At 38.8% G+C, this 23973-nt stretch overlaps 1 protein-coding gene across 3 annotated transcripts in view; it reads right to left on the bottom strand.

Moving 5' to 3' along the window:
- The window catches only part of MAPK10 (mitogen-activated protein kinase 10), a 104027-nt gene that overhangs the window by 42846 nt on the left and 37208 nt on the right, over positions 1-23973 (bottom strand). For all 3 annotated transcript variants that reach the window (XM_075090355.1, XM_075090353.1, XM_075090354.1), the window contains exons 3-7: positions 20266-20395; positions 17884-17942; positions 16201-16339; positions 14771-14936; positions 11501-11572 (exon numbers count right to left, since the gene is read on the bottom strand). In XM_075090355.1, coding sequence (XP_074946456.1) covers positions 11501-11572; positions 14771-14936; positions 16201-16339; positions 17884-17942; positions 20266-20395 — 566 coding nt within the window. The remainder of the gene's footprint in view (positions 1-11500; positions 11573-14770; positions 14937-16200; positions 16340-17883; positions 17943-20265; positions 20396-23973) is intronic.

The following is a 23973-nucleotide window of genomic DNA, read 5'->3' as shown; positions in this document are numbered from 1 at the left end:
TCTGTTCACAGAATAGACTCTCATGGAACAGCAGAAGAAAAGCAGCATGGTACATAAAACAGTGCAAATTTAGCAAGGCATTATAAATACAATAAAGACCATGAGCTCGATTACAGAATAATCCCAAACAAATCACAGCCAATTTCTGTGAGGTTATTGCAATAATAATATTGCACATAATGGTTTAATTATAGAGGCTTTGCGTGATTTCTTTTTAACAAGTATGCAGCTGTGTCAAAGAAACCAGTTTTTGAAGTGCCATATAAGACACATTCAATTCTTTTTGTACTTACTTGGGGATTTCTTTAGATGATATCTTATAAAACCTAAGTCTATTAACATAAAAACAGTTCCAGCTAGAACACAGAACTATGCTAACCCCCACACTTAAGTTTCTCACTCCACGTTCACAGAATACACAAGGCCAGCCTGGGTCAAATCTCCATTAAGCACAAATAGGTGCTAATGGTTTAATTTAACAAATAAAAGGGAAAAGTTTACTTGCACATATGCAGATGAGATGTGTTCCAGATCATATGAAAATGTATGGGAATTTTAGTGTTGATTTCAGTATGCATATGCTCATCCAACATTTTGGACGAAACACAGATCAGAATCTTAGCAGACGAGGCTGTGAAAATATTAATGATATCATTGCCTACTTTCATTTCTTTCATGCTCTTCAGATACTACTTGTTTTCAAATTTTAATCAAAATATTGAACCCTTTAAAGTGTGAATAAGGCCAAAAGTGCTAAACTGGATTAGTATGTGTACATATACACACACACTTATACCTTAGTGTACATGCACACACATTCAGAGAAAGTTCCATAAAAATTAATAATGCCTGTGAAATCCTCTGTCATCTAAGTACAGAGTTTAAATTCAAAGGAAAACTTGTACACAGGTCACCTCCATTTCTCGTTTGTGTAATCCTGTAGACCATGAAACACTGGAATTAGACCAAACATGCATGGAGCTTGGTTGCTGCTATGCACAAGAAGAAACCACTTTCACAATCTGGTAAGTAACAGTGTACATATCAAAGCTTTAAAAAAGCATCAAATAAAGTAAGAATTATGGCTGCCTCACACCTGAATGCAGAATGGTCTCTAAGGAAAACACACATATACCTAGACTGTTTGGACCACTTTTCCACTGATTCAATGCATTTATTTATAAATAATTTCTGGTTGATATCAAAAATACATTCTGCTTTCACATAATAGCTACATGTACTTAAATAAAGGATGACAAATTTAAGTCAACTACAAGTTTCCAAGGAAATTCCCAGCCTTTTGAGTCATCAAGTTGCTACAAAGATAAGTGATAATTTTAGTCACGGGAAGAAGTTGTCCCCAGTTGAAGTAATTTCTTACTTTCCTACTTCAATACCACTTGCAGAGCAAACAAGGAAAGAAATAAACATTTCTAAAAGTCATGTCTGAGTTGATCATACCTTCTTCCTAAAATGCAGAACCTCTTACCATCCTGAGGTAAACCATGACTTGGTGCCTACCATGTTAAAACCAGAATGTAAAAAACCCTGTCATTTATGAACACACACCCCTACCCCCCCCACCCCGTAATTGATACAGATATTTACAACAACAAAACTAAAAACAAGTAGTCACTGGCTGCAGAAAGCAGTTCTGATGGACCACATAGGATGTCATTTTCCATCTCCCTACACTACACCCGCTGCAGCTTCCACCTAAGGCTTTTAACTGAGAGGCAGTAGTGGTTTATTGACACTTCGGTTCACAAGGATTTTGCAGCGGCACTTAATCTAGCTCTTGAGGTATGGTACAAATGTAAGTCAGCACTAGTCTAGTAGGAAGGGGCTGGAGGCAAAAGGATTGGAAGTACCCACTGAGGCCAAAACGGCTGCTAGGAAGGATACGATCAGTGCCAGGAAACAACACAGCACCTTTAATCATTTCTCCCATGATGCACCCTACTGACCACATGTCAACTGAAAACAAAAATGAAATGAAGGTAAACAAGAAAACAGGAACAGAATAACAAATAAATGAGAAGACTTATCCAATCATGCTATAGGACAGACCCTGTAGCCCACACCGCAGATACAGACCTGCCATTTGCTCTCTGCAGAAGCTTTTCTGATTGAGCACACAAGTTTCATGAGAACATAGCAGGTCTGACAAAAATTGACCCCAACAGCTTTCTTTACCCATGTGGATGAAAGACAATACTATACAATACAGAAAAGCAAGTGAGACCCACAGCTGGCTACTGTCTCATAATACAACTTTGTAATTAAAATTTACCAATTACTTCTGTCTTCTTTAAGTTTTTATTTGCATTAATTACCTAGGTTTATACTGCTTTGTATTGTAAATGAATGCTGGTCTCTCTATTCAATGAGGATATGCAAATGGCTTTTGCTTTATCCTTTCAGTTACCAGAGATCCATCCATAGTTTCACAAGCTGAACTGCCAGAAGCCACAAAAGGAACTTGGGTCCTTGTTAAGACATATCTAGCCCTTTTTCAGGGGTATGAATAGAATTTGTTGGCATCATTCAACTCCAATAATGCTTTAATGCTTGCTTTAGAGCCTCTTGGCTCACTTCCACTGATTCTCAGTGAAGCCAGCAGTCCATAATAGGGGTCCTGAGAATCTCATCAGCCATGATAGGAAATGGTGATTTCTAAATATGGCAGTTGAGACACAGAAGCACTAAGTTGTACCTTCTGCATTGAAATTCAGAGCAAACCGGGGGACTATTTATGTTGTACAGAGCAGAGCAGTTCAGCTGGGTCAAGCAAAACTAACCACAATTTACACTAGAACATGAGATAAAAATCAGACTCCTTATATCCAGTATGGGATTAAGGTGGCGATTTCCCCATACCAGTACCATGAAACCACATTACCTCTGCTGTCCTTGCTCTATGATAAGTCATAGGGCATGGAAGCAAGTAAAGGGACAGACTGGTCTCTCAGGGCCAGAAACTGTGGGGAAAAAAATGAAAGCATCATGCTGCTTTGTTAAATTTATTCTTATAATTCCATATTGAGCAACAGTTTAAAGTGGATTTGACTCTGAAGGCAAATGTCCTATCTGTGGAAACCTTTACATGCCTTGGGTCTAAGGTTCCCTGTTGCTTTATTTAGCATATGAAAAGCTTCATCACTACATAATAAATAAATAAACAAAGAAATAAATAAAAGGCTACTTATTTGGAAGCAATAAGCAAACCTAGAGATGCAAATTATTGCTGCTTTCATCACAAGCTAAATGGCATGCAAAATATCAGGAAAAGATAGAGCAAGCAGCTGTTTGTTCATCTGTTATTAATTCCTTTTTATTTTCAGAGGCTGCCTTCTGACATTACTGCTCTATGCTGTGCTCCAGAGCACAGACACAGAAGTTGAACTTACTAAACTTTAAACTGTGTAAAGCAGAGATGATTATTCTCCTTTACTCCTGAGGTTTTGGGAGGGAAGCTCTTTGAAAACTTCCAAATCAGAAGAAGCAAAGATGAACATCTGAATATAACCAATGTCTGAAGAGAAAAAAACAGTGCCTTCTTGACTGCTGCCTCTTTTCTCCCTCCTGAGCCAATTTGAAATAAGTCAAATCAAAACCCAGAGTTTCACTGTGCGTTTAAGAAAAGTAGTTAGTTGGGGGTTTGAAGTTTCAGCATATACAGCAGTGGTTGTCAGAAGCCCATTAAGGCACCGAGACTCGTGCAAAGCTCCATAAAAGACTTGCAGTACAGAGACTTAAGTCTCAAACCTCAGTTTCATTTAGTCCAACATCAATCCAGATGTCACCTGAGTAATTTCAGTCATACAAGCATCAGAAAAACAAACCAACCACAATCTCTAAACATTTGCATTCAACTCCAAAGCACTGAAAGCTTAATTTTGGTTGAAGATTGTTTCCAAATGCAAGATATTAATGAACCCTGGTACTACTCCACCAACGTGGAATATCCCTAAGCTTTGATCAAATGCAGGCTAACATAGTCAGAGACCTGTGTGACTCTAGGTAAAACTTCAGTTTAGCAACTATTTGCCTTTATGTTTTAAGATCACATGAAACAGTGTTAACGAATTAAACCTACAACTTTTCACAACTCTCTGAAGTCAAATTCTTGAGATTTGGGTAGCCCTTAATGAGAAGCCCCTTCTCCATTAGAATACCTGTGTCCTGAATTAGTAAGAGTAGGGGATTTTTAATTTGTTCAAAATCCATACAAATCAGATTATTGCGCAGAGCCGCTCTGAAATATGTTCTTGAGTGTGCATATACTTCAAAACACAAGTAAGTTTTCCAAGGACACCAAATGTCCCTGGCATAGCCCCCTTGAATAAATGCCCACCACAAACCACATGCAAGTGTTCTCCTCAACAAAGGAAATACTTCACTCTTACACCAAATCTTAACCTCTGGGCCACCTCCTGGTTCTGATTCCATGCCAAACAGTTAAGAAATACTCTCTACAGTGATTGTGCCAAGGCTGTCTTGCAAAACATTTGGGGAATTAACCCGTCCTCCACAGGAACCTCCAAAACCTCCCCAGGGGCTTCAAGAGAGTTTGAGGAGGGTGAACAGAAGTTGCTCTGTTGCTGCACATGCATGCCCCCTGCCCCCTAAGCCTTCTTGTGTCCTGGGGAAACAGTCTGGTCTGGCTGCTGACACAGCCTTCACAGGGAAGGTGATCAGAATTAATGGTGAGGATTGAGAGTCGGGATTGAAGAACATTAATAAAACATCTTTTCCTTGTTGTGCTTTAGTGTCACGTACTGACCCAAATGAGTGCTTGCTTATTCTTCCAGGTTTCAGATTCCCTTCAGCAAAGGTGCAGAAGGATCAGGAATTGTAGAACTAGACAAAGATGTCTCTATATGGAAAGGATCCAAGCTAACCTTCCATGGACACCTCCCTTGTAACTCAGCTGTGGATACAATTTCCTTTTCTGTTTCTGCAGAAAGCTGCTCCTACCATGCTGGATGAATTGGAAAAAGCATGGATGTCACTCTAACACTGAAGACACCATAGCTCGTTTCCTTCCTCATTCCTTCATAATGGCCCTGCATTCTCCCCCTGCCAAATTGCAGGTTCTCTGGGACTTGACAAAACATAATGAAAGGGACCCCATAAGGAAAATCTGCAGCTGTCCTTGCTAAAACTCCTACTGAGGTGGCTCTTCAGACCTGCACTCAGTAAGCTCCAGTTATCATTCAATGAAAATCATGACATTCCAATTAAAATTAATGAAATGCATGACAAGGGAAACTCTGGAGACCAGAGAGGCAGGCACAGCTGAATGAGCTTTGCTACCTTTCTCAACCTCATGAGCTAGTTCACAGTTTCTCTCTCTGCCCAGAGCATTAGTGAGAATGCCAACATTCAAATTTGTAATAGCTCCTGTTTTAGTGATGCAGAAATAACCCCTCTGCAAGCTGAAAGAGATGGTCATGTCCTCAAAACTGACTTGAGAAGACTATGATAGACATATTTATCAAGCAAATTATGATACCTGATTTTATTTGTGTAATTGTAGGCCAAAATATTTAGCACACAGTGCTGTTTCCCAATGGCTGAGGTGCAAACTTCAGTAGAATTTCAAGGTGACTGAGCATGCCTGTCCCAACACAGTGAGTTTCTCTCTCCAAACCCTCCTGAAATGAAAAGATACCTTGCTGGGTAGGACCTCCCTTTACGTCCATCTCTGTTGTTGAGTGCTCCTGCAGGTCTGCACTGAGATCTGCTCTGAAGAACCACTTCTAGGCCCTTACTGAATTTTCAGGAAGAAAAATAGAGCAGTCTGTATTGGACACTGTACCTTGTTTTTACAGGTTTTTTTTCTGTTATTTCTATGCAATAAAAAAGGACATGGTTTATAAAAATACTTGGTAATTCTTGGTAATACATGGGTGAAGCTGCTTTTTTTCCCACAAGCTCTGGATAGCACAGCTACAAAGGCTTCAGAATGCCAATGCCAAGGAAACTTCATGATGTGCAGTACTCCTAATGACAAGTGTGACTATGGCTCAAACGCTTGAAAAAGATTAAAACCCTCCCAAACCCACCAAACCCTTGCTGCCCTCAATTCTGTCGAAATCATAGCAAACTCCCAGTTTTGTGACATTCCAATCTTAGGACCTCACTGAGATTCCTGAAACCTTCCCTTCATACTTGTATTTATTATATGCATGAATTTCAACATGTTTTAACAAGTGCTCAGCACAGTATTAGCTGAATCCATTAAGATTTCCTGAGAAAGTCTTTCCTTTCTAATTTGAAACACCACTTTCCACAGGATGTAATTAAAACCTTATTATTTCTCAATAACAGTAACACGGTTCCAAAGTGTTTGAATATTGCATTATTGACTTCTAATTTACTACCTGCAACTGAAGTTGCAAAACACTATAGAGTTCAGCTACTCTACTGACAGATTCTAGATGGCCTAAAAGGGAGTTGCCACAATTTTACAAGTTTGATGCTTCAAACAAATGTATGAATTTATATCCTTTTTTTTTTTTAAACTTTCTGTGAGTTCCAAACTGATATGCAGCACGCCTTCTTATGACACAGCTGAGCCATCCCTCTCTGGGATTCAGACCAGCAGATGCTCAACTTCATTTTGCACAGACAGAACTGATCTGCAGTAGACAGGCACGTGCCAGAGCCTGGTCCACCTAGAGGAATGCAGGAGGAGATATGAATTACATCTAAATCTGTGCTCTTCCTCGGAGGTTGGCTCTTAGGTTGCAGTGCCAAACAAGTGCTGAAAAACTATTGTTTTTACTTGGTAACTCATGCTCCACTGTCCCTTTCAGAACACCAGAGCTTGCAGAGGGATGGGAAGGGATGTCACAGGATATTAAGAGGTACACGTATATTAAGAAAAGGCCATTGGAATCCTGAGATGCAAGCTGAAAAATGAGTGGAGGCATGAGGAATACTCATGCCTTTCCCTGTCTCCCATTTTCTTTTGAATATAAGTGTATAAAAAAAAAGCATTGCAGTAAGAGACCCCTATGGAGAAGCTTGCCAAGGAATGTGGAACACACTACATTGCACCTAACAGACAGTAACATTTAAAACATGTTTTGCAGATCCTGCAGTTGCTAGCTTCAGACCCACTTTTTAGATGAATTTAAATTTTGACCTTCAAGTATCTCTTCCCATATCTCAAGAGTATTCAAGTACGCTCATTTTACCTCTTCCAGCAGGAATCCCGCAGGTAGTCTCTCCTGCTACAATACAAACAGGTTAGCATATCGTTTAAGTATACTTGTATATTTTCATTTCTGATAAACGATATGTGATTTTGAGTGTGTTCCAGTCCTCTACTTTGATCCTGACCAAATACCTACACACTCTTGACAAAAGACACTTCAGTACTATCTGTTTTGTCTCCAAGTTCTAAATTCTCTGCTAAACTGTACCAGTGAAACTCAGCTCAAATTAGTAGAGTTGCCATCAAGCAAAAGCTGATTAATGGCACAGAAAGGAGGGGGGAAAAACCAAACAAACAAAAAAAATGATCTTTGAGACCATCCAATTTTCCTAAGTGCCTAAAAAGGCAACTAACTTGCCTTGGCTGAAATATGTATGAGGCAGCAGTAGGTGTAGCACATATCTACACCTCAACACTTGGCCACTTTCAAAACTGCATGTCCAGACCCATGCTGAAAATCTTTAAGGGGACTATTGGGAAACAAGCGATGAACCATCTTCATTGTAGCAGCTGGGATCCACTCCAAACACCATGCAGATCACGGGCAGCATGCAGTTTTTATACTAAGTACAAATGGCACTATAAACTGCTAGAGTATACATATCTGAATTAAAAAAGAAATAGAAGAATGGCAACAGCCAAATCATCTTCACAGCTATGCTGGTCTCTTTGAGCCAGACCTCACCCCATATGAGCAAACTTCCCCCAGTAAAACCATCAAAAAAAATCCTGAGTCTCAAACAAAATACCATATACCCAGGGAAAAATCATCCAGCTGAATAAAATCCAAACTTTACCATCAATGCCATCATAGCTAACAGACTCTTAAGCAGCAGGCTAACATGTACCAGCCGGTACCATGTCTCCAATCCGGAGAGCCAGGCCAGCCATTCGTAATAGTCTCTTTTAAATAATCCTGATGCTAAATTTTGGGGGATTTTTGGGTGTGGTTTTTTTTTAAAGACAAAACAAGGCTTAAGAAAATACTACTGGGAACATGAAAAACAACAGACTGCACCAAAGAGAAGTGCAGAGGTTTTATTACACCAAAGTTTAAGAAAATCCCCAACACGCACTCAAAACACTAGGATTTTACCTGCTAATAAATGCAGATCATACTGCAAATGCACAAATTCTGCTAATGAATAATGGAATGGAAACTTTTTTTACTAAAAGACTTTCTTGAATCAGATTTTTTTCCCTACGGCAAGGAATTTTTTTTCCCATATAAATTCCTGGGAAAATACAATGGAATACTCTCTGTCAGATGTCAGAGAGCATCTCTTAATCCCACCACTCAAAGACAACTGGCGAACAAAGGAATATTTGGAAATCTGGCCACAGAAAACATTAACTTGATCTGTTAATGCTGGCTTCCCTTCACAATCCATTTTGGATATTCATAGCAACATAGAGTAAGTTTGGACTTTTTTCTTTCTTGCTATCTGTAGTCTACACAGATGTCAGAGCTTTCTTATAGTAACTTAGAGTTTCTTATTTATGTAGATGAGATGATCTGAAATTAATCTTCTCTGTGTTTTAATTTCCATGGAGACTTTAAAAATGAAATTTCATTTAAAGTTAGCAGCACCTAAGTGCAATGGCGTAACTCAGTGCAATGGTTTAGTTAAGATTACCTTTTTAAAATTTTTCTTTCCATAAAACTTGGCAGCAGCTGTGAAATTTTTCTTCGATGCATACTGTCCCATATATTAATGTTCTTACTTCACACTACAAATGAGTAAGCTCGTTACACTGATAGCAAGTACGCACAGTAGTCATTCTTCTGAATAATTAAAAAGAACCAAAACTTTTAGTTTCCTTATAGACTTGTCCCTTCCAGCTAGAAAACCCACTGGTAGAAGGCCTTAAGTAGCCCAAGGGAAGCTTTATTGTAATGTTGTTCTGTGAAGTGTACCTGCAGCTGCATAAATGCTTCTCCAGCTCTTCCTAGGAGGCAACTAGATCTGCTCAACAGCCATGGTCGGAGAAGCAGTATGGACCCATATACAAGCCAGTCATTCTAACACTGAAAACCCTTATTCATGGGGTCAAACTGGTTAACAAATGAGTATTGACTTGGAAATTAATATACAAATTCTTCTTTTTTTTTTTTAATTTAATAAAAAAAAGAAATCCTTCCAACTCACCTGAATAAACCCACCACTAAAACGTGGTAGCAGTTGTTACCCAGCCCACATACGCTGCATTTTAGGGTATGGGATTTCCAATGATTTAAAAAGTAGGACTACCCCACAATTTACACAAAGTTTTCTGCATCTCTTAAACAACAGTTGTTATTTCTAACTAATACTGAAATGTTAAAAGGTATTTTTAAAATATTCTGTTGTTATCCCTGAATAAGACACCACCACATGAGATTGTTGTCACAGCCAGACGGGAACAAAGTAATTATCATGTCCGAATGATTTTTAAAAAGCTGTGTTGTTTAAATTATATAGCATTTATTTCTTTCTGGAAATGAGCAGAAGAACATCACTCTTAAATACTATTTGTTGTTCAAAAAGAAGAGCAACCCACTAACCACAGTACTCAATTCTACATTAAAATAGCTTTTTTCCTGTATTCTAGTTGCTTATCAACTAAAAACTTAGACTTCTCTCCAAATAGACTAAATGGAAATATCCTCAGCATTTACAGCTGAACCTCAAGTGTATTATAGGACATTTAGATTTTATAAAAAGAACTGTTAGTTTTTTCATTAAAAAAAGAAAAGAGCACAGTATTTGGAAGAAGAGTTATGATGGTGTTTCTGAGGTGTTGTTACCACTGAAACACATGATAACTATCACACTGAATTACAGGTCTCATGAATGCTGGGAGCTGCTCTTCGCATTCAGCTTACAGCACAAGGTGGTGTGCAGCCTGCTCCACATGTTGCAGGAAAAGCTCAGTACCTATGGAGTGACATCTCGAAGATATCAACTACTAAGAAACACCACCATTCTTACTTCATTGTCATGTTTTGCAACCCATAACTTTCCAGTCCATGTTCCTATATGACTGGATGCCAGTACAATGTTACTGTTTCCTCCTCAGCAAACAGGAGATACATGCAGTTTCCCCATCTACCTGCCAGTAAAGTATAACTGCATCTTCACCTGGCTACTGGGCACAGCTGTTTTCAGAAAGTCAGGAGAGCTGTGAAAATAGGACACGCAAGACCTAACTCTATCAAACACTACAGGAATCACTCAAGAGACAGCAAAAAAATAATTACTTCCAGGACTACATGTCTGTAAAGGCTCGGTTTTCTCCACACCAACTGCCAGTGTCTGCTTATGCCAGATTTTTATGGTGACTTTCTGCCAATTTGCTGAAAATAATATGCCTTTTTGTTTCTGAAAGTGGAAAACGTTATACGGCTGCATTTAATTCTGATGGGCAAAATACACACTACTTACACTTCCCAAACACTGTGGGCAAATTGCTTTGCTTAGCCTGTGATAAACCAAAGGCTAAGCAAACACCTCCTCTTTTGTTTTCATTTTCTAATATTGCTTTCACCACCTTGGAAGTGGTAAAAATAATATCACCCAAGACAAGAACAACAAGATTAGAGGGAAATACAGTTTAAGTAATGACACAGACCTCATGCAAGTAAAGGAAAGTCCAATTTTAAATCAAGAGAATCTGATTTCAGGCCAATTTGGACACCACAACAGATAAATGGTTGCCTTAAACTGGGCGAGTCAAATTCTTTGTTTTGTTTTAAAGAATAAAAAAATGTTGTATTGACTCAACTCTGAGCCCATACAGCATTGAGATTAATCCAAATCCATGATGCATTAGCAAGCAAAAGATTATGATGTCACCACAAATGTTATGAAGTCACTATTTCCAAAACATAAAAGCAGAAAAACAGATTTACAGAAACCAGATGGGCCAAGTTTGGATTCTTTTTCTTTTTTTCTTATTTTTCGTTTGAAGAATAAGTAAAGCTATCCAATTTGCAATCATAATGCTTGTTTTCTATATTGCTTATTAGTACGACATAAAGACTACATAAAATGGAATGATTAGGAGTTTTAAAATAAAGTAACTTATTTGACTGAAATAATTCTGTGCATCTGTTTTTCATTTTTAATTTTGTTCATATCAGTAGTGCGCTCTGTTCATTACTCATACCTCTGGGATTCAACTTTTTGCTTCTATCTTACACTCCTGGTACAGTCATTATATGGTAAAAGGGATGGGGTGGAAGAGAGGAACAAATAATAGGTGAAGCTGCAGCAAATGGCACAAGGATACAGTCCCTTCCTGGAAAGAGGATTTTGTGGCGAACCATTTCTCCCATAATGCATCCCACAGACCATATATCCACTAGAACAGCAGAGACAGGGAAGTGAAGAAGAAGGGAAAAAAAAAGCAAAGTTAACTACGACTTTTCACTCCTAAAGGAGGGGAGAAAGAGCAGGTTGACCAGAACAGTACAGTTTGTTTTGTGGTTTTGTTGGGTTATTTTACATCTCACCAAAAGCTAAAATAGACAAAGTGAAAACTGTGTCAGTCAGCTCAACAGTAGTTGGTAACAATGGTGGAAAAAGTTTTAAATCCACATTTCTGGGGAAAGGTCCACAGCTAGCAGGTAAGATCAAGTTAACAACTGCACAGGCCCAAGGTATACAATGAGTTTATGATGAAAAAACAACTTTTTTTTTCTTTTTTTAAGAAAAAAAACCAACAAACCCAGATAATGATAATCTGGAATAAATCCTACTTGCAGCCAGGCAAGGTAGGCTTTGTCCTGCAGGACTGCGTTGCTCTGCAGCAGTACACATGATGTTCCAAATGGAACTGCTCACACGAGTAAAGGCCATATGGATAAATACCACTCTTAAGGGTTATTTAAAACTCCTGCTTCAGGATTTGTACCTATGTCTTATCTATAGGTATCTATCTATATGTATCTCTCTGTACCTACATATTGACTGGAAAGAACTGGAGAGTGTGACCTGTGTGGACTCTGCTTTTTACTGTGTAGGTGCTCAAAATAAATGCTAGAACAAACACTTTGCAGGACAAGTACCAACAACACAAAGAGCATTTCTCATCTTTCTGATCCTGCCTTTGGCTTTTAGATGCAATATGCATAGTCACGTTATCCACTTGGCTTGGTCTGGGGTGGGGCTTTTGCCCTTTAAGTCTTACAAGCAAAAAGGCTAGACAGATATGCACAGAGAGAAAAGACCTATATTCCATGTGAAGGGAAAAAAGGTCTTTCAAATGCTTTAGAAGACTACATTGTTTCTCAGCTTTGAATCCTCATTTTGTGGTTGTGTTTGACCTACACTACCAGTGTCTCCTCTTTTTCTTCCCCCTTCTTATCCTTCAAAAGCAATCCAAAACAAACCAAAGAAACAAACAAACAACTGATTTCTTGGTAAAACAAAATAAAGGTGGAATGTTCCATTTGGGAAAAGGAGGGTACAGGTATCAGGGGCATGGGACAGCAAGAGCATGCCTGAGGCAGTGGCAGAGTTTTCTTCATAGTGACAGTTTTGGGACCTTCCACAGAAGGGCAGCAAACTGGTTATAATTATGCATCTTTAGCCAACCAAGTGCAGAAAGAAAATGAAAGCAGTGAACAGCCCTTATACAGGCAGTGTACGTAGTAAAAGGGGGAAAAAAAAAAGTAGAGGATCTTTAGTAATGTGGCAGCATAGGCCAATAGGCCAGAGCAGGCAAGCAAAGAACGACCTTTTCTATTGAGTTCCTTGGGGGCTGGATCAGAGCCTTCAAGCACACTGGCTCCTCTGACAGCTGACCTTCATTTTAAAATATTTTGTTTTCTTTCTCTGTTTACGTTATTATCACTTTACAAGTACGACTAGATCACTCATCTTGAGCTAGATTCATTGCCCAGGGAAGTCAAAGGAAGTCTCTGTGTTAACTTCAATTGGCATTTGATCAGGACCTTTGGATGTGGCAAACATTCTTAGTACCTTCCCAGCTGTGTATTTCATTGCAACAGTGTGTCTAATTTTTTCTTGGTGCAATTTTAATACTGTCAAAAGCAAGTGCTTTATCCGTCCTTTCAGGGACAATAACAACAACATTGGTAATCATCTACTAAATGTCTGAAAAGGAAAAAAAAAGGCAAAATAATTCATTTCACAATAGAAGGAACTCTGTTTACTAAGGAACTACCTAAAGCGTGCTGAGCCTAGTTAAAATTTCTGATGGCACTTATCAAAAATATCAGTTACAGAATAGTTTAAGGAAGATGCAGAAATTATTCTGTATGCTTAGACTCTGCTTAATAATTCTCTTCTTTTTAGACTTTCATATTAAAATGTGTAATGTAAATTCATAAACATTACAAATAATTCATGCAGAGACTTGCTAATTTTGGAAGAAGGTGTGTGAACATGCCTTTATTCTTGCTTAACTCACAGAATCAGCTTCCAGAAGCAGCTTCACTGCCCTTTACAGGAGGCAGTTGGCTGTTAGTAAAAGTTCTCCCGCAGTTTAGATAATCTTTTCAATGTAAATTAAGTAGGAGACTTTTTAATAAACTCCTGGTTTTGATGTTTGCTGTATTTATCATTGAAAAATGTCCTTGTTAAACACAGAAGTGGTAGCTTTTGACAGCAGAATCTGAGTTATAGCAGATTTTTCTCCACTATATGTTGTATCCCCTTCTTTCCTGCCTGGTCTACCTGGCACTTGGATGCAATTCTCAGGTTTGTTACAAAATGAGAATCACTTAAAATTTTCCCTTCTTCCCCCGCAAAATGTGAATTCTTCCTTACCTGCTTCTCTATAGTGAGCACACCCTACCTGCTTTTCACAATCTTTCCAGGCACCAAGAGGTATCCAGATCCCTCACAGACTGTTCAGAGCAAAATCCTATTTACATCTAGGGAGATTACGTACAAATTAGATGCATGGTTTTTTAGCTTCAGCTTTTTCCTCTTCTCTCCAACTCTGCTTTCCATTAAAAAAAAACAACCCTAAAACTGCAAAATTTATACCTAGATCTTGACCACATGAAACCTGTCAGCAAAACCTGAGACTTTAAACTTATCATAAAGACAGAAACCGCTCCTGAAATTCAGATCTAGCTCTGGATTTGGACAAATTCTGGAAGAGTTAGGATTCCCTGTTTCAGCTTGGACCTCTTTTTTTCCCCTCAAACAATTCAGAGACCCAGACTTAAATTTAGAACACATCACTTGTTCAGCAATTCTAGTGGTTCCCACACTGGTGCACAGCCACAAGCCAAAGACATTCTGGTCAGAAAGAGCTAACTGTATTTGTTAATTTTAACCACAATGAAGAACAAGTTTCTCATTACTCTGCAATCCCCCACTGATAAATTCACCAGCATTGTATCCCAAAAACATTTTGTAGCTACAGTTCACAACAGTGAGAAACTGCTCTAAATGACCTGCCTTTTAAATTCAAGATGTCATTTCCCATTACATTTTCTTTTTCTCCTTCTGGTGCCCCTTACAATTGTAGAGGTAGACCTTACACTTCAGGTTGCACTGGCTTGCTATGAAATTGCAGCCCTACCGTTCTCCTTGTAGCCCATTCCCAAGATGACTTCTGGTGCTCTGTAGTAACGTGTCACCACATATGGAGTCATCATGAAGCTAGTGCCTGCAGTTCTGGCCAGTCCAAAATCCAAAATCTTCAACGTGCAGTCAGATTTTACCACAATATTACTTGGTTTTAAATCCTGCAAAAGACAGTGAAAAGACATATGACTGTCCTTCATAAAGCCAGGCACAGCTGTGACATGGATTGATATTTTAGGTCACCCTTCAAATATTCTTCTACTCTCCTGACACTCAGAGTTACTATCAGAAATACTTGTAAATGCACAGCAAAACCTTGCTACTGTTTCTCTAGCAAACTCTTCTGGAAGGTGTTCTAACTTGGCATACTGTGGAGCTTTACCTGGATAGCAGGAGCCTACTGGTGTTAAATTAATTGCATTTAGAAGTTCAAGAAACTAGGATTAGTATTAGAGTGCTGCTTTGAGTATTTTTTTTGTGTGTGTGCTGTGAGCCTAACACATTGATTCCAACTGTACATTTGGAGATGTCTTAAGGCTTCATTTATAATTCAATTCATCCATTGCTGGATGACTATCTGGAAGCAAAATCTATCATCCTTCACTAAACATACAACATGCCGAGAAAGGAGACCTCTGTATATTGTAAAACAACCTCCACTTTGTAACCCATTTTATCAGCCCTTCTCTTCTTCCTCTCATAGCAGAAGGGAAATATTTTTGGATTTGTTTTTTTCAGCTGGAAATCCCAAATTAATAAAAGCACATCTCAATAAAGAAGTTAACTCAGGGTATTTTCAATCCATTCAGAATTGCCTCCTGCTCACAGTCACATGAGCCGTTCCCTCTCTTGTCAACAGTCACCCATAGGGCTGCCTCTGGCATTCACAGCCAGGTACCGCATCCTTACCAGGTGCAGCACTCGGACGTGGGACAGCAAAATGAGAGGATGCATTTAATATATTCTTAGGAGTCATTTCATTTGTTTTAGCACACATGAATGATGGCATATTCCAATTCCATATGCCTTGACCTCTGCAGATCGTGATCAAGCAATACTTGGACCACATCACAACACCCATTCAAAGCATCTGAATGTCATGCACGGTAGATGTACATAACATTTATCTACATATTTCAGAGATCATAATCACTTTGAAGGTTTCCAGCTCTTATTATATAGTTTTTGTTTTGTTCTGTTTTATAATCACATTACTTTTTTGTCTGATTAACTTCACAAATAATCTCATTCCTAACACAAGCATGAAGCCACTCTGTTAAGGGGATGGACTATGACTTGTAGGTTTACAGTCATTTTACTGGGAGATAGAGCTTCGATCCACAGTACGCAAGAAATTCAAGTGTTTCTAAAGTCTTCATGATAATGTCATATGCTGCCTTAAGTTTTAAACCAAAGGCCCCTTACCCTGTGAATAATTCCTGCAGAGTGAAGATGCTTGATACCGCAGAGCATTTGGTACAGTAGATAAGACATTCGCTCATGGTCTAGCTCCATCTGAATGACCTGGCACAGATTGGCATCCATTAACTCCATTACCAGGTAACTGAATGAGAAATCATAGGGTTATTGTCTGGGTTGAAGAGGAACCATAGCATCATCTTAAATAAGTAACAATGCCTTTTCATGCTTCAAAATTCACTTTATTTCTGATGACTGGGCGCAACAGAGCTAGAGACCGGGCCCACTCACAACTGTACCATTGTGGTGTTTGTTTCTCACTGTACCATCTCACTGCAGACACCATTCTTTTAGCATCCCAGCAGAACAGGTGGATTGCTGGCCCTTTCTTGGTGCATTCCCCATGGCAGAGACTGTAGCCTACATAGGCAGGCAGCACAACACCGACACATGCAGAAAATGGAAGAGCCACAAGCTCTTCCAAATGACACGACTGCTTTGCCTTTGACCATTATGAGGAATGGCTACCACAGTACAAGTAGGAATTGGAGAGCAGTATAGATGTCTGAGAGGCTAAAATATGCAACCCCAGGTGAAATGTCTTCAAAAATTTGCCTAAGATTGCATGACTTCACACAATTCTCATTACAACTAATTGGTCTTGTGCTTCTGATAAATAAGCTTCACGAACAGCCTCAGCAGGATGTTAACCCAATCCCCTACAGCAGTAAGTTAAACACATCAGCTCATTTCTTATGAGACAATTGTAACTCTACATCAAAGCATTCTCCAACTTTGGGGAAAACACCAGCTTTTCATTTCAATGTGAGCTACACACCTTGTCTTCTCTCCAGCACTAGTTCCTTCCTCTGCTCTGCGTAAGTCTGCAGTGAAAATATTACGCAGAAATTCTGTATACCAAAACCAGAACAGTAGTTGCCTGACTTCACCCAGTGCTATCTGTCTGTTTCCACTACTGATACTAGGGTGTAGAATGGAAATACATTTCCATACAACGTATACAGAATGTGGGAAGGACTGAAAGATAAAAGGAGTACAACTATATAAAACACTGAATATTTAAAAGTTAATTCAGGGCAGGTTCATACTACACACAGTAACGCTTGTGCAACAGGGCAATGTTCAGCAGAGACATTAGTTGTCCTCTACACGTAGCACTACTTCCCCTGGCAAGTAATTTTAAGCAGTCAAGGGTTATATCAAAACAAATATGAAATGAGGAAATATTTCATATCAGTCTATTTTACAGGAAATTATTTCAAAATGAAGTGCCACATTTCAAAACCTCACAAACGTCAGGGAGTCACATAACTACTATCCTTTCCCAAGCAAACTAAAAACACAAAAGCAGGCCCTTTTAACTACTCGTACCCCTTCCTCTGCACATGAAGGCAAATACAAACACACTAACCCTCTCAAGAAGAGCCACCAGCAGGCTTTGCACACTATTGCAGCGCTTAGGAAACCTGGTATTTTGCACCTTTTAAGTGTCAAAAGTGCTTTCAATATGGGAATGCAGAATATCTGTCTACCCACAGTGTAGACTACACATGATCTTTTTTAGAGGGGCTTATTTTATGTATTTTGCTGAGTTATTGCTTTCAAAGCACACTATAATGCCCCACACATCTCTAAAGCTTTAGTTTAATTACTGCCTGTGTTACTTACACATCCTGGAATTCCTCCAGAGATTTCTGTGGTGTGAAGACATTTAATAAACTGATAATCTGAAAAGCAAAGTAAGACAAAAGGATGAAGAGAATTGATAAATGTAAGCAGTTGAACCCATTTTGAAGTGTGTGTTAAAGGATAAACTCTGTTTTTTCTCTGCTCAATTTCTACAAACACTGCTCACTTTATAGATCAGTAAAAAGTTGTCAACATTCAAAATAAAATACCACAGATCTAAGATTTCTTCTAGGTGCACTTGAAATGGTTTCTGAGAGATGGATTAGAAACAAACCAAAATGCTAAGGGTGAGACAGTCCTCTGAATTTTGAAGTTACAGGTTCAGAGACAAACTTCAGCGCAATCTAGCATAGCAGTCCTTGTGCTACAGCCAGAAATTTTTTACATATGAATAATGTTCATCTGAGGGGACAAATAATCAATGACTATCTTACTAAAAATAAAACAGAAGACCTTCCTGCTCTCTGACGTGGCCTCAATTCCTTTGAGGGCACATATGCACACTCGCTGACACAAATTCCATCATGAGAGGTACTGCTTTTGAGTGCACTTTAAAATGGTAGACATATTCTTCTAGGCTAAGACGTCTTACATACTGTAACTCTTTTTTTTTTTTTTTTTTTTAAACGGGCTGTGCTGTTTAAAGATACTGATAAGAATGTGTGAAACAGCAAAGAGGAAAAATGTGACCTCAGGGATCTGAATTTCCCCTGCTTTCCTTCTGTGTGGGCAACAAATACAAGATACCAGCACAGTTGCCATGAAGACAACGTCTGAATGTCTTCCTCCCCACCTCTCTCACCTCTTTATAATAGGCTTTCTAATAGGAATGGTTCAATATTCTTTCTGCCTAGTCCACATATTCTGATTCTTGCCTCCACACAGGTGCCTTTAAAATCCCCTCCTTCCTTTGCACTTCTCTGTACAGACAGATTAAAACTCTGACCCAGCCAACGTGGTGCTGTTATCAGCTCTTATGCAGCATTTTTAGAATTGTATAGTTAAAATTAATACTGCTTCTGCCGCCCTCTGCTCTTTCCAGTCCATTAAAAACATGGAGTGAGAATGCATCATCCTCCCACCTACAGGGAGAACTACTCACTCATCCCTGCATTGTCAAAGCCCTGTCCATTGGCCTGACTGAGGGTAGTTTCCATCCAGGTCAATAGGAAAGAAACATGTACCATCCTGATCAACACAGTGGAATTGTAAGAATAAGCCAATGCACAGAAGTGGGGCAGAGGACACTATAGGTGACAAGTCCTGCTGTCTGCCATTTTAGGGTCAGTCCTTTTTCTTTCCATGTGAATTTGTGATTGAGAACAAGTGTCAAATCTCACCTTATATCACACTTTTCAAGCTCATTTGTGCTCTGCATAAGGAGAAAGAGTCATTGCGGAACCTGAGGCAAGAGTAAACATGTACCAAACTGAAAAATTCACTCCTAATGAAAAGGAAGGGGCACAGAGGTATGGCACCAAGCCACAGAAGAAATTGAGGAACTGTAGGAAAAATAAATCCTTAGGAGATGCCTTGACCATGCAATGGGGAAATCCTATGTATCTCACTACAAAAAAGCAAACTTATACAGTGTTAGACAGATACTTCTAATAGATAGGCGGTTACAGTTAACATCCAGCCGTGGAATAACTCTTTTGCTGCAGTGTAGGAGTATTTTAATTCGTTATGGATACTAAATGTTATACAACGAGTAGTGGGTGTAAGAAGCAGGAAAGTCTAGAACCTCGTAGTGCTATTTATTTCAACAAGAACACTGTGATTAGAAGGAGTGGCACAATATGTTGAGGCTTCAGAATCCCTGGCTCCACAGCACTAGCTTACAGACAAATATGTGAGAATGGAAAAGTGCTTTTGGTTCTTAATTTTCTTCGGCAGTTTTGAGCAACCTTCACCATGATGACCCCTCGTCTTGTACAGTCTATACAATGCATCTATATAGCCAGGTTTCAGATGAAGACTAGAACAAGGAATGAAACTTGTGCATGTGTACTCCAACTCAAGAAACACTGCTTTTGAGTCACAAATCCCAGTGACAAGAGGATGGAGCTAGGATTCCAACAACCACCTATGCATTTCTGGATAAAGAGTTGACAAGAATGTATTCTGCTTTTTTCTATCACCCTAAACCTACTATCAGCACCCCCATTTGGCATAGCTTTTAAACAAGCACATAGAATACTCTCACTTTCTAATGGGAGCATATAGTACCAGAAAGACTGTAGCCCTTGCGCATAATTTACTTTTCATTTCTTCTGTTTTAAAAAGGTTCCAAACAAAGCAATTTTCTTTCTAACAAACCGATATACATACCACTTCTCTGGTTACCTACTGAAAACTTACATTTTTATGATTCACACACTTCATGAGGACCAGCTCCCTGTAAGCTCGTTTGGCATGAGTTTGGTTCTGAAATGGTCGGCTGAGCTTCTTAATGGCCACGTTTCTGTCAAGGACGGCATCATATGCAGCACTGCAGTAATTACAAACACAGGGGTTATACATCTTAGAGGATATCCCACATTTCTCATGGCAAATTCCTGAGCCTTAAGTCTACTACTGCCTTTTTTTCCATTGAGAAAAATACTGAGACAAAAGGAGGAGAGAGTTTCTAGTGAGAAAAAATAAGACATCAAAAGGAGGCACGTACCACCACATCAGCAGAAGACAGCATGCACCACTACTTCTGAACTCCAGTTCCATAGGAAATAAACACTTATTTTCAAGGGGTGGAAAAAAAATTAAGTGACTTCAAATCAAAATACAATAAAACCTGGATGAGACAAAAAAAGTTGTTTTATAAAGCAACTCTCTGTGCGTTGGGTACAGCGGAGAGGCTTTTGCTTTTTCTATCATGATTAAGGACACCTTCACTGAGCGGCTCAATGAACAATTGCCCACTTTTATCTAGAATGAAGTTTGTATTTTCCTTATGATATTTCTAATGGAATCAAGTTATTTAATCATTCTTTGAGATCATATCATCCAATTCCAGTAACATACCTAGGAACAGAACCATTTAACAAAATTTCTTTACTATTTCTTTCTGATAATGAAAAAATTTGTTACATAAAATTAGTTTAAAATTTTGAAAACAGGAAGTAATATAGGCTCCAGTTTATAAAGTGGGCTTTTAAAGCTGGACTCCTAAAACGTTCCTTAAACTTTTAAATGTTTTGTACAACCTTCAGTTATTTTGATAATCTTCTCCTCCTATGGACTTGAACCACTTATTTTGGTGGTTGAAATATGACTACACAAATTTTGACTTCTACATTTCACAACGCACACTAATTCTTAGAAATGTTACCATGTTACCAAACAGACACTGTTCAAACCCTCTTCCTGACAAAAGTTTTCTGCTACTCCATGAAGGGCAACAGCGTACCTCCAAAAGATAAATCAACCAAATTACTAAATTCCTGCTTATTGTAGACCTTCACTGACATTTCGTTACAGAGTTTTACTGACCCAGTACAGAGCAGAAAGCATGCAAGCGTCAGAACCTTAGCCACAAAGCCAACAAAAATGTACAAGTGCTCTAAGTAAGTAAAAAAGTGTTGGCAATGTACATCTTAGAAACCACGCAGGTGGAGAATAATAAGAAGTATTTTAATTACACTAGTCCTGCATAAATAACACACTGAATACATGCCACATATTAGGGTAATTGTTTGCTAAAGGTGATGAGGAGCTTTGCAAAGAATGCTTTAGACATTTGGGGCAGAATGGTGGGATTCCCCCCAAAACATATGTTCAGAGGGAAAAAAAAACCCCTCATGACTGCCCTTGCATATATTCTGAAACTGTCAGGAAGTTCCATTTTAACATTTTCATAGTGAAACTATTTCAGATCAAAATATTAATTTACAGAAAACAGTAAAAGTAAATACTGAATGTCCCGAAATTATCAATGCTGTGAAATGCCAAGTACTGCACCTGGGGAGGGATAACCCCAGGCACCATTACAGGCTTGGGGGCTGGCAGTCTGGAAAGCAGCTTTGCAGAGAAGCACTCAGGGATCCTGGTGGACAAGCAGCTAAACATGACCCAGCAATGTGCCCTCGTGGCAAAGGACAACAGCATCCTGGGCTGCATTTAGGAAGAGAGTTGCTAGCAGTCCAAGGGAAGTGATCCTTCTGCTCTGCTCAGTGCTACTAAGGCCACATGTGGAGTGCTGGGTCCAGCTCTAGGCTCTGCAGTACACGACAGGTAGGGACACAGTGGAGCAATTCCACTGATGAGCCATGAAGATGATTAGGGACTGCAACATCTGTCATACAAGGAAAGGCTGAGTGACCTGGGGTTGGTTAGCCTCGAGAAGAGAAGGCTCAGGAGGGATCTTACCACTGTTCTTAAGTATCTGCTGGGAGGAGTAAAGAAGATGGAGCCAGACTCTTCCAGTGGTCCTGAGCAATATGCTCCAGTTGACTATGAACAGGTGGGTTGGACCAGGTGCTGTCCAACATAATCCATGCTGTCATTAATAATGATTCTTCTCTTATTCATTAATAAGGCATATAACTTTTATGACCCAATTAATATATAAGGCACATGCATAAACAAAGACATTGCGCTCACTAGCTAAAGTATATACGAAGCAGCTTAGGTGATAAGACTATCAAAGATCCAGTCTGACTTGACTTCATTCTGGCCAGAGAATTTCACTCAACTAAACCTTACATGAGGAGGAACAAGATGTGTGACTTATGGCCTAACAGTACATAGCAGAAAGCAAACTTCCTGAAGCAACTGTCAGAATTGGGCCTTTCATTCTCATGTAGTTCAGACACAAGAGAGCATCATGAAGGCCACAATTAAATACCCCTTAATTCCATTAAGAAAGTAGTGAACAAATAAAATGAAAAGCCAAAGGATTTAAAAAACATGATCTTTCAACAGTTAAATACTTTGTTTATACAAATACACTTCAGCAGATAAATCTCTCAGCTAATCTATATTACTTGATCACTCAACTTCTTTTAAGACTGAAAGCCTACAGGATACTCATCTGAGCTATCTAAGAGTACTTTGAATCATTTTAATAATCTTTTATCATATTTTAATCTCATTAGTTACATCATAAAATCACTGACTAGCAGTTAGAAAACAGTAACACCGAAAGTTTCTCTGGGCAGCCATTTTCACCAGTTTCTGATCTCTGTTTGCTTTTTTGAATTTTCTCTCTCCGTCAAAGCAAGAGATTAAAAAAGCATCAATCTAAAATCAGAAAACCAAAGGCTTCTTAAGCCTTTGGCTTTTATGGTCCATTCCCAATCCTTTACATACCATGGAGGAAAATAACACAACTAAAGCAATCCTTTGTACAGGGATATTTACTCTGAGACTTGCAGTTCTATCATTGTCTTCTATCAAATGGAAGGTGTCCAACTACTTCAAAAAGTCAATACGCAAATACATTGCATGGAGTAAATTAATAGCACTGATTTTTTTTCTATTCACCAGAGAGCAGCTTTTGTTTACAGACAGCCAACTATGTATGCATTTTACTACAATGAAATTACAGATACCACATGTAGGTCCTCTCTCTGGTGCTTGCTACACAAAATTCTTACCTTGGAACACCAAGGTTAGTATTGATGATATATCAGCCTTCTTAAGACAAACTTCAATCACTGGCAGAAGAGTGGCTGTATAAACAGATGACTCAAGGGAGCAGGAATAAGAGAGAGAGAGTAATGAGTGTCTGTGAACTGCTATGAAAAGGCTGAGTGTGAAAGTCAATTTCAAGATCTCCAATCCAAAATCCTGTGCTTCTACCTCTGGAAACTCTATCATAAGACCTCTTGCTCAACTATTAATTTATTAACTTATACAGTTTCCCTATTTTTATAAAGACTATAATTCACCCCTGGTCCTGTAATAAAATGATAGTTTTACTACATGAGCTCGGAAAAATCCTCTAAGTTTACTATCATACCTCTGGCAGCTGTACAGACAGAAAAAGCAGTAAATAAGCTTTTTCCCTATAAATTCTGTTTACGGCTAGTTTGGCCAAGTAAATATTAGTGTTAAAAATGCCTTTTTAAA

This window comes from Phalacrocorax aristotelis, chromosome 4, assembly GCF_949628215.1.
Source record: "Phalacrocorax aristotelis chromosome 4, bGulAri2.1, whole genome shotgun sequence".
NCBI lineage: Eukaryota > Metazoa > Chordata > Aves > Suliformes > Phalacrocoracidae > Phalacrocorax > Phalacrocorax aristotelis.
This window is presented reverse-complemented; position numbering and strand designations above follow the sequence as displayed.